Source organism: Mesocricetus auratus, unplaced genomic scaffold (genome assembly GCF_017639785.1).
Source record: "Mesocricetus auratus isolate SY011 unplaced genomic scaffold, BCM_Maur_2.0 Super-Scaffold_100691, whole genome shotgun sequence".
Classification (NCBI taxonomy): domain Eukaryota; kingdom Metazoa; phylum Chordata; class Mammalia; order Rodentia; family Cricetidae; genus Mesocricetus; species Mesocricetus auratus.
In genome coordinates, this window is record NW_024429267.1 from 60,502,857 (window position 1) to 60,515,219 (window position 12,363).

At 37.7% G+C, this 12,363-nt stretch overlaps 1 protein-coding gene across 1 annotated transcript; it reads left to right on the forward strand.

Annotated features, from left to right (window-relative positions):
- Positions 1-848: 848 nt before the first annotated feature.
- Positions 849-11,779, forward strand: Ccr3 (C-C motif chemokine receptor 3). The gene is made up of 2 exons (XM_021234245.2): positions 849-1,105; positions 8,813-11,779. Exon 2 carries the CDS (start codon positions 8,824-8,826, stop codon positions 9,901-9,903), a length of 1,080 nt encoding a protein of 359 aa, XP_021089904.1. The 5' UTR covers positions 849-1,105; positions 8,813-8,823; the 3' UTR covers positions 9,904-11,779.
- Positions 11,780-12,363: the final 584 nt, after the last annotated feature.

A 12,363-nucleotide genomic window follows, 5' to 3' on the forward strand; every position in this document is an offset into this window, starting at 1 on the left:
CTCAGCCTATATGTTTATGGGGGGGGGGAGGCCTAGGCCCTGCTCCTATTGATATGACAGAATTCCCCATGGAAGGCCTCACCCTCCCTGGGGAGCAGAAAGGGGATAGGACAGGGGTTGGTGGGAGGCAGGGGAGGGAGGAGAGGAGGGAGAGGGAACTGAGATTGGCATGTAAAACAAGCTTGTTTCTAATTTAAATTTTTAAAAAGGAAGGAAAAAAATTAAGCTCTTCTCTTACTTCTATTCTCTTTGTTCATCTTTCTTTCCCCTTCCCTTCTGAACATCTGATATGCACTTGGCAGATATTATGCCATACAGTTGGCACTATTTCTATTCCCATCAATATTAGGTGGATGGGTCTAGTGTTCAACGTTACACTAGGTCCCTGGGGATGTCAACATATATGGAAGGTATGTTTCTAGTCCTGGAAAGCTGTGTCAGAGTGTAATCCAAGTGAATTTTACATAGAAACTTTCCAGGTTTATCTTAATTGACTTCATAACAGTTTCAGGAAATAAGTATCTGTTGTAATTATTGAGGAGAAAACCAGGGTCCAGCAAGGCTGGCTCAGTGATTACCCTGAGGTCACTGAAACTATGACACCACAGCTAAAATGCAAACTCATGCCTTCATGAATTGCCAAAACCTTTACTGATATGCTTGCCCTCATCATCTTCCGTTGCTCCCAGAAAATTTGCTGTTCTCATATTTCCTTTAAGGGGAATTTCCTACATTGTTCTTCTGCCAGTCTGTCCATGGGTCAAAGAAATAATTATTGGGAAGTTGTCACCCCCACATCACATCAAAAATGAGCAGTGCCAAATGGGTAACGAGCCTGCAAGATAGCTGCTGAATGTCAGCAGAATTCATCCCCAGATGCCTCAGCTCAGAATTGGGTATGCGTAGTAAATAACAAAAGGAAGAACTGTAGCAAGCTGATATCTTTCTGAAGACTTGCAAAACCTGAGAAGCTAGCCTATTTAAAACAGGAAGCTGTGCTGTTTACTACCTGACTGGTGCATATGATCAAATGTTATCTCCGTTTTATCGTCAGTGAGACCTAAGCTACTACTGGACTCAAAAGGGGCTTAGCAAAAATCACCAGGTATCGTTTCTGCTTTTTGTTCTCTTCTGGGCAAGAAATATTGAAATTTGATAGATGCTTCATTAGAAGATATTTCCATGTAGGCTGTCAGAGCTCTAGGAAAAAAATGGATATATTAGTCTAGGTAGGTGGAAGAAATAGGTTCCAGGACCCCCCTTACTTCCAAGGTGGGGGAGGTGGTGTATAGTGATTTAAAGGTAACATAAGGTAGAGTGAGAAAAGATCTTGCAATGTATTTCCATTTTCTTCTTGCTTTCCTCTTTCCTATTCTTCCATCTCCCTCCTATACTATGATACGCTTACCTTTATACTCATTTGAATATGAACTTTATGGCCACGCAAACTACATTATTTGTTACCAGCCTGAAGTTCTTATAAATCATAAACCATGGAGAATAGTATTATTCCCAAAGTGTTACACCTGGTAGTCAGTGTTTATTGATAATGACTTGTAAGATCTTCATAAAAATGTAATCTATTGTGTGCAAGTATATGTATTAGCATGTAAATATATTCATGTATTTGTGTGTATAGTAAATAATTATGTGTTTAAATGCATATTTACAGTTTTCATTGGAAATTCATTCTAAGTCAGACTACTAGATGGATTAGTTGATGATTGCCTTGGTGTGTTCTTGTCTGTGTGGATTAGCTTGGCTAGCTGTATTTGGCAGATCTCTGTAAGAGGGTAGAGACAGAAAAATCCCACTTAACCTTTTGAAAAACCCTAATTTGGCTGGGGTTAGAAGTTAAATGGTTTTGTTGACTGCTTTGAAAGAGGGTGGTGACTTTCAGTATACAAGTAGGTTGGGGCTAGAGCAGAGGTTCTCAACCTGTGGGTTGTAACACCTTTGGGGGTTGTGTATCAGATATCCCAAATATTAGATATTTATATCACAACAATATTTGTAGATATTTGAAAATGTTTACATTCATAAAGTAGCAAATTTGTGGTTACGAAGTAGCAACAAAATAATCTTATGGTCCCGTCTCAGTATGAAAAACTGTGTATTAAAGAGTTGCAGCATTAGAAAGGTTGAGAACCACTGGCTAGAGGATCATCTAACCCCTTTCAGAAGATGGTAATGATTACACTGAAACCTGTCACTGAGTAATTTCTCCTAGCATAAGAAATGTGAGTACTCTATGACTCAACAAGAAAGGATCAAATACACTCAGCAGAACAAATTAAGGGTAATTAATGCATGGAAAGGAAATATGGTGATTAATAATTACAATTTTAAAATCTCTCTGTAATTAATGGAATTGTAATTACAACAATAAGACAACCCTATATCCACCTAATTGGCCCAATAATTTTTTTAGTTATTTTCCATGTTGATGGATACTTTCTAAAACTGGCAACATCATCTACAGTGCTATGAATTTATAATTGTTATAGATTTCCTGGAAGCAATTTGGAAAAACGCATCAAGAGCTTTGGAAATGTTATTAGAGTTTGAAAGTGTGCCTTGGGGTAAAAAATTTAGGGAAATAAGTTTTAAGACACAGAGATGATTGTTGTTATATTATTTTTAAAAGGGCAAATTGGGAACAACTTCATTCAGCAATAAGATGATTAAATAATCATGAAGATTTACACAATATGTTGACACCATTACAAATTATATTTCAAGTCATTTTAAACTACATGAGATCAGGGTGTTGAATCTAAGTAACAGAAGGCAGTATCACGTGTGCTGTTGATTATAGTGTCCATACGATAGGAGAGGCACATAGAGTGTTCTTAGTATGCTTACTAGAAACCGGTAATGCTTGATCATGCTGATCACATTACTTTGGCAGCACAGGTATATTTTCCCTATGAAAATATATTCTTCATGACCATCTTGTTCACCTAAATAACATCGGTTTGTTTTTAAAACTATCAGCTGTATTTGAAACACCTGCTTTTAAAAGACAATGGTCAACTTTAATCTTCAGGTAAGGAGGTTGGTAAAAGTCCTTGACAGGTGTATGAAGTCGAGTCACTTAAGATGAACTGACTACACTTTGATATTTAGAACACTTGGGTGTATAGGATCCAGGTCACCAAAGCAATATTTAGTCATCTATCTAACTCAAATGACAATTGAAAATTCCAAAACAAATCTACGAAGAGATGTCATTTACAGCAGAGATGATTTGAATTTCTTAAAAGCCAAAGACCTTGAGAAAATCAACATGAGACAGAAAATAATTTTTTTATCATTTTTTATTTTAATTTTATATAGCTTGTTTTACATGTCAATCCCAGTTCCCTCTCCCTCCCCTCCTCCCGCACTCCCCTTCCCCCCAGCCTCCCACCCTATTGCCAAATCCTTCCACATAGGGGATATCTAGAGTCTGTCATTTTACTCTGGGTAGGGTCCAGGCACTCCCCTAAGAGTCCAGGCTGAGAGAGCATCCTTCTTTGTGCTATAGGCACACGATGACTGTTTGTATACCAGGGATAGACACTGATCCACAGCTCAGGGCCCCATAGGTTGCCCAGGCCTTCTCACTGACACTCACATTTGGGGGGTCCAGATCAGTCCCATGCTGGCCTCCCCACTGTCAGTCTGGGGTCCAAGAGCTCTCCCCTGTTCAGATCAGCTTTCTCTGCTGGTTTTGCCAGCCCATTCTTTGCCAATTTGCTCATCACTCCTCTCTCTCTGCCACTGGGTTCCTTGGGTTCAGTTCAGTGATTAATTGTGTGTTTGCCTCTGCTTCCATTAGTCACAGGATGAAGGCTCCCGGATGGTTATAGACATCAAGTTCATTATCAGGAATGGGCATTCGAGGTGGTCTCTCCACTATTGCTTAGCTTGCCAATTGGTGTTATCCCTTTAGATCACTCGAGGTAGCTCTGGTGCCTGATCTGTATTCGATCCTATGATTCCCTCTTCCCCCTATTCTACCCCCACCCCCTCAGCTTCCTGTTCCCCCATGACCAACTCTCTTCCTCTTCACCCCCTCTCTTCTTCCCAGGTCCCACTCCCTCCCACCCCTCGCCGTGTTCCCCATCCATTCAGGGGATCTTGTCTCCATCCTCTTCTCTTGGGTACTATGCATATATGCATATCTTTTAGGTTCTTTCCTGTTTCCCAGACTCTCTATCAGTGGAAGTGCAGACTGGCACTATCCTGATCCATGTCTAAATCCATATATGAGTAGACAGGACCTCCAGACAGAAACTTAACAAAGAAACAAAAGAACTAATAGAAGTTATGACCCAACTGGGTTTAACAGACATCTATAGAACATTCCACCCAAATACAAAGGGATATACCTTCTTCTCGGCACCACATGGAACCTTCTCTAAAATTGACCACATAATAGGAAACATAGCAAATCTCCACAGATACAAAAAAATTGGAATAACCCCCTGCATCTTATCAGACCACCATGCATTAACATTAGAATTCAACAATAACACAAATCGCAGAAACCCTACAAACTCATGGAGATTGAACAATGCACAATTGCACCATCCCTGGGTAAAGGAACAAATAAAAAAAGAAATTAAAGACTTCCTCGATTTCAATGAGAATGAAGACACAACATACACAAACTTATGGGACACTTTGAAAGCAGTGCTGAGAGGAAAGTTTATAGCACTAAGTGCCCACATGAAAAAACTGGAGAACAGTCATACTAGAGAATTAATGACAGAAAATAATTTTGATGATGCATAGTGTTTCCTTTTAAAGAACGACGAAGAAACTTAAGAAATTCAGAGTGGCTGTTCTAACTACAAAGGAGCTTATTAAGAAGGCTAATTTTTGGTATGTGATATTTATTTGCAAGCTTTTTATAGTAAAGTTTATAAAACAAAAAAGTAGACCTTTTAAAATTATTTTTTGAGCCAGGTAACAGTGGTGCATGCCTTTAATCCCAGCACTCAAGAGGCAGAGGCAGGTGGATTTCTGTGAGTTCGAGGCCAACCCGGTGGACAGAGTGAGTTCCAGGACAGCCAGAGCTGTTATACAGAAAAACCCTGTCTTGAAAAACCAAAAAAAAAATTTACATTTTGAGAGCAGACTAAAAATCATATATAGATGAATAAATAGATATAGACAAGTTTTGAATGACAGAAGGGAAGAAAAAAGACCAAAATCTAGTTTGTTATTGAGGCATAAAGTTTCCTAAAATCAATCCAATTTTAGGCAATTTAGTCATGAGTCTGTCTCTGTTCCCTCTTGTTTCTGTCTCACTTTCTCATCCCCTCCTTACCCCCATTCATGTCTATATAGTTTTTATCCTCTTTACTCTTCATTTTAAAATAATTTTCAAACTAACCTTCAAGACAGAACAAGATGGTTTTTTTTATTCCACAAAAGTACATCCTCAAACTGAACCATTTATCTTACTCACAATGTACTGTATCTCCGTGACATATGTACAAACCTGCCTCTATTATTATTTCTTGGAGTTCTGGTTAAAATATGAATTATAATTATTCATCTTGGCTAAGGATGTAGTTCAGTGGTACAGTTCTTATCATGGTCTATGCTCTGAATTCCATTCCCAATGCTGAACAAAATTCTTCACCTTTACTTACTTTAATTTCCGGAAGAATGAGGAAATTCTCTATTCATGTAATTCTTACTACTCTAATTTTTAATATCTCAGCATCTGGGATCACATGCCTTTAATCCCACCACTAGGGAGGTGGAGACAGGAGGATATGGCTGGGCAGAGAAAGGAGTTTAAGGAGGAGGAGACAGGAATTCATAGTCTTTTGCCTCTGAGGATTTGTGGAGACAGGACTGCCATTTCAGCTGGGTAGAAGAAAGATCTACTGGTTTGGCTGCTTTGTTTCTCTGATCTTCAGCTTGAAGTTTGAACCCCAATATCTGTCTCTGGGTCTTTTATTTATCGTGTTACAGTTCCCAGAACCCATGTGGCAGGTCACAACTACCTGTAACTATAGTTCCAGGGGACCTGATGTCCTCTTCTGGCCTCCTTAGGTTCCTGCACATATGCAGTACACATAAACTCATGGAAGTGCACACACACACACATAAAACAATAACACATAAACATGTATAAAAAAGAAAAATGTATCTTGTGTATTTTCGTATGCGTGTGTTTATGTTTGTTGCATCTACAATGTGCTTGTGCTTTCTGTTGTTTGCATGGCAGATGTAGTGAGTGACATGCACATAAACTAAAACTGGCAAATGAGCTCAAATACTTTTTAATTCACATGACTTAAATAAATAATACATTTGACAGATAAATTTGAATGCAAGATAAAAGTAAAGATATCCTTAAATTACTAGCATATATTTTGCCTAGGCTAATAAGACAGTCTGGATTGAATGAATTTACCTATTAGATATTTAACTTAAAATGTGTGTTATTTTCCATATATCAAATATATCAAGTTTTGGAATTCTCCTTTGGCAATGAAATAAAGTACAGACTGTATTTGTATACTCTATTTACATGCAAAGTCTAAAATAGTTGTTACAAGTAAATGAACTAGATAAACTTAAATTTAAATGTATTTTTCAGGTAATTTAAAATAAAGTTATAAAACATGAGTTATTTTTAAGTTAAAATACAAAATCATCATTCCTAAATATGAATTATAAATGCTACCAAAAGAACATATGCCTATGTGTATTAATAAATATGACTGATTACAGTGCTAAGTTATTGGTATATGGCACACAATTTAAAATTACTTTCTTCCTGCATCTTTATTACAAATTGGAATTACTAAAAGTTTAAAATCCATCTTAATATAAACACTTCCACATGCAAAAATAAAAACGTGGTTTTAATGGAAAAACAGTTTTTAAAGTTATAAAATATATTCTTTTATTGAAAAATGATTTTGCCTACTTTGCAGATGTCTTAAAGCATTATTTCAAGGCTTAAATTTAGGGGAAGAAAACAATTCAGAGAGGAATCAATAAATAATTAAGAAAATACAAAACTCTATTCACGTAAGAATATATTTTAGATGAGAACATTTATTTGCAGAGTAAATAATTTATATAAATTAATTTTTATAAGATAATAGTTTGCTCTAAAACAATATAATTAAAGAGAATATATGATGAAACTACGGGTTTAAACAGCTAAACAGCATCTTTAAAAGACTGCAATTTCTAGGCCTTGGGATTTCTCAGTGTGTCCCTGGTGTCTGGAGATACTCCAAAACTTATCTAATTCAGTTACTGTCCCTTCTCAACTGAAAGACCTATCTTTGAGGCTTCAAGCACAGATATGACTGGACAGGGAAAAATGAAAAAGCAAGTTGCTTTTGTGACAGTTTCCTTTTGAGTCTTCCAGGTAGCACCCAAATAGGGAAGAGGTCTTTCCCAGTGAGTGTTCTTGTCTCCCAGTGTGAGACCCATCAGCTATCAGTAAGTCTGGGGTCAAATCACGGTGCACCTAGCAAGCAGGAGAGACATTAGAAGACAGTCTGTCCAAACCATCCTCAGAGAAGTAAGTTAGGTGACCAATCCAACTTATTCATGTCCTCACGTTTGTCCCTGCCTCTTGGCCAGGATAAGGTTGGTGGGCCTCTCTTTGAGTAAGCAGAGTATGGATTTACTGTCCTTTGTGAGATTTCTGCCTTGCCTGCTTTTCTTTCTTTCTTTCTTTCTTCCTTCCTTCCTTCCTTCCTTCCTTCCTTCCTTCCTTCCTTCCTTCCTTCCTTTCTTTCTTTCTTTCTTTTTTTCTGCTGGACTCAATAGTCCATAGGAAAGCAGTCACTGGCCCTCCATCTCCTGGTCTAGAAAATTGTCTTCCCATATCCCCTAGCTCATCTCTTTAGAGAAAGAGAAACTGTTGGAATATTATTGCTTACCTTAGCACTACCAAGAGCTAGAGAAAAGGAGAGTTGGCAAGGAAAATGCTGCTTAAAATTGTACCTATTTCAATCTCGATAATCATAATAACAACAGCTAAATCATCAATAGCTAAATTTAAAATGACTATATTTAAATTACTGACAAGAGAGAGAGAAGAAACCAAAATTCTATCAATCTTTTATACTTACTTATTAGAGAATTTCAGATAAATTATTATTTCAATAAGCATTTTTTTCTCCTTTAAGTATTTTGGGCATGTTCACCAAAGGGCCTAAGAGAGGTGGTTATCATTACTAGCACTATAAATGTTTTGCAATTTATGTGAAGATAATGATTTTGAAAGTCATAATATATAAAATAAAAATTCTAAAATGTTTTAAAATATGCAGTAGAAATAATTGCATTTATGAGCCGGGTGTTGGTGGTGCACGCCTTTAATCCCAGGACTCAGGAGGCAGAGGCAGGCAGATCTCTGTGAGTTTGAGGCCAGCCTGGTCTACAGAGCAAGTTCCAGGACAGCCTCCAAAACAATACAGAGAAACCCTGTCTCGAAAAAACCAAAATAATAATAATAATAATCACATTTATGAATGGCTCATATCATCGTCATTATTATTCTTTTCATTCCTTAGTTCAAAACTTTGAATTTCCTCCTTTAATTATTTTCAGAGATTAATATTCCCATTCCTTACCATCAGCCACAGCATTCCTGTTTCTTTTTTATCATGAATCATGCTGCCTTTGAGAACTGCAGTTTTGCCTCCTGACCCTTACTCTGAGCATTTCAGATATATCTTCTGAAATGTGTACTAAACAAATTCTAACTTGAGGTTATTCAATGAATAATCAACGGGTATGTTTCACACAGTTATTTTTTAATTTTTTTCTATTACAGAGAGAAGTGAAATGGCATTCCACATAGATGAAACCAAGACTGTGGTTGAAAGCTTTGAGACAACACCCTATGAATATGACTGGGCAACACCCTGTGAAAAAGTCAGCATCAAAAAGTTGGGGTCATGGCTCCTGCCTCCACTGTACTCCCTGGTGTTCATCATTGGCCTCCTGGGCAACATGGTGGTTGTGTTGATCCTCATAAAGTACAGGAAGCTTCAAATTATGACTAATATCTACCTCCTCAACTTGGCAGTTTCTGACCTGCTCTTTCTCTTCACCGTTCCATTCTGGATTCACTATGTTATGCGGAATGAATGGAGTTTTGGCCATCACATGTGTAAACTAATCACTGGGTTTTATTACCTTGCCTTGTACAGTGAGATCTTTTTCATCATCCTGCTGACAATTGACAGGTACCTGGCCATTGTCCATGCTGTGTTTGCTCTTAGAGCCCGGACTGTGACGTTTGCTATCATCACCAGCATCATCACTTGGGGACTGGCAGGGTTGGCAGCATTGCCTGAATTTATCTTCCATGAGTCCCAAAACATCTTCGGAGAACATTTCTGTGGTCCTCATTATCCAGAGGATGAAGAAGACAGCTGGAAGCGTTTCCATGCTCTGAGAATGAATATCTTTGGTCTAGCTCTCCCTCTACTCATTATGGTCATCTGCTACTCAGGAATCATTAAAACTCTGCTGAGATGCCCCAATAAAAAAAAGCACAAGGCCATTCGGCTTATTTTTGTTGTCATGATAGTCTTTTTTATTTTTTGGACCCCATACAACCTGGTTCTCCTTCTCTCTGCTTTTCACAGCACATTTTTGGAGAACAGCTGTCAACAGAGCAAACACCTGGACCTGGCCATGCAGGTGACCGAGGTGATTGCCTATACCCACTGCTGTGTCAACCCAGTCATTTATGCCTTTGTTGGCGAAAGGTTCCGGAAACACCTGCGGCTCTTTTTCCACAGACATGTGGCAATCTACCTGGGGAAATATATTCCATTCCTTCCTGGTGAGAAAATGGAAAGAACCAGTTCTGTCTCCCCATCAACTGGGGAGCAAGAAATCTCTGTGGTCTTTTAGTTGGGCAGAGAAAACTTGCCCACATTATACGAAATGGAAGATGAAGCAAATACATGAAGTCAGTCGCAATGACCCCATTCATTTGTACTTTCATGCAGCACTGATGATCTCAAAGACATGGTGTCTTCAGTATATCTTCATGTACCCTGTTGTCATTACCAGAGGTCATGTGCTGGCCAGTTGACAATTCATCAAACATGAAAGCAATAGTTATTCTTGAGTCTTTGAATAGTTACATGTATTCTGATTCACTTAACTGTTAAATACTCTATTCAGCACAAGTAGGTAGGTTTTTTAAAAAAGTATTTTAAACTTCTATTTCATCTTTTGATATGAGTGAAATGTTTCACAAAATGCATTTATTTCATTTCCTAACATAAGTAGTTCCTTCTTCTCTTGTCGAATGACTTTTTCCTTTTAATTATTATTATTTGTGTATGGACAATTACTGTTTCAGGATACTGGCTGTCATATCTTGTTTGTTATTCTTAAAAGTCAAGTGAATTCCTATTCATGTGATTGAGAGTATCCTGGAAGGAACACATTGTCCTCCTAAATGCCAATTTCACAATGGGACCATATGTATTGAGGAGTCCAATTGTGGTACTCTAGTTCAATTCCTCTTAAACTTGACATTTTAAATACGTGAAGGGTGTTTTGACCCATGGATAGATGACTCTTATTGTAGAAGAAGAGTAAAGATTTGGAGATAGACGCCAAGAGTGACAGATAAATTAAGTTAGAAGAAAAAATCCTTTTCTACTTGGCCTCTCATACCAACAAGAGCACATGCAAGAAAAGCCCATATTACACAGGAGAAATTGGTGCTATGCAAATAACCTCAGAATGATCAGAATTCATATGGTACAGTGCTTTTGAATGCCTGTCTTTTTCTAGATCATTATCCTTCTCCTATGAATCTCAGGAATATCTTTTTATCTTTCTTAATAAACTGCCTCTATTTCTGTCATTATCAATATGCTTCTGGTCAGATTCATTATCCTGACAAACAAGACCCTAGAAATCTCAGGAGGTGCTCTCTGGATTCAAATATATGCTTATAACACCACACCAGAGATTATGATTCATGTTTGAAGAGAGACCTGAGCATTAACAACAGGTTCCCAGGTGATGACCATGATATTTATCACAAGACTACACTTTTAGAACTGTTGTAACTATGATACTTTCAGAGACTTGACAACTGAAACTGAAGATTTCTCAGGTGTTGTGGGAGGGATGCATGGGCCCTTTAGATGTCTGTGATAAGGTTATTTGCAATTATGGCCAGCCTTTAAGATACACTATTCCATTTGAAACCCATTAGTGTAGTAGGAACTTCTAGTCTATCAGTTTTAGCCAGTTGAGCTTTTGAGCTTTCTTGGGTGCTTGTATTTAGTATCCTGAACTAGAAGCAGTGAGAGACACAGAAGTGAATGAGGAAGAAAAACAGTGACTATGGCTCAGGTTGCTTTCTCTCATTCCTTTTTTCTCTGTTTATAGCTTCTTGGGGAAGTAAGTTCTATGCTTTTTCTCAATTTGTATTTGTAGTATGTTACTTTTTTTCTGAGTATAGCATGATCATTTCATAATTATTTTGAAGTAGATTGCTCAATAGTGATGCTGTTGGAGCTACTGATACTCCATAGTAGGAAGGAATCTACAGTCACAGGACCCTCATCTTGGATTACTCTCTCCTGCCTGAACTTGCACATGATCTTGGGAGATGCTAAAGATATATAAGAATGGAGTTCCATGAGGTCATCATTCACGACGGGATGAAACTTTGTGATGACATAGCTGTTTGGGATAACTCTCACTTTTTAATAATGCTCTGTAAGTAGGCTCAATAAACACATTAGTTTGCTAATTTCAACTTTGGTGGAATCATTGCTTTGGTCTCTCATTTGGTCCCTATCTGGGGTAACTACATGTTTGTTCAAGGAAAGTTATTTCAACAGTTTGTCATTTTCTTAGGAAGATGCTGACAATGTGACATAAACCTCTTAGCTGCTCACCTAACACTTCCATATTAAGTTACAGAAATGGGATGTAAAACAAACAAAAGAAAAACTGCTTTGGGTTAAGTGAGGAATCTAGTATGTAGGAAAAAAAATCAACCTTACCTCAAAAGACCTCCGTCAAGTAGGATAAATAAGATAAGAACAAAGGAATCTATGTTAAGGGTTAGACACTTTGTACTCTGTCTAGGTCAGAAAAGGACACTTTTAGTTGTAACTTGAGTAAGGGATGACTTCATGAAAGAAGGGGATTCTGAACAAGTCTGTGCAGAATAGGAAAGATTTGGGAAGATTTAAGCAAGGATTTGTATAATGTTCACTCAATTCAGTGGGAAGAGTGTGAAGGCATATTATGAGAGGACAGAAATATGGGATGAAGATATCAGGACGTACCATGAATTTCCGTCAAAGGATCTCAAGCTTTGTTAAGAAGGCAAGA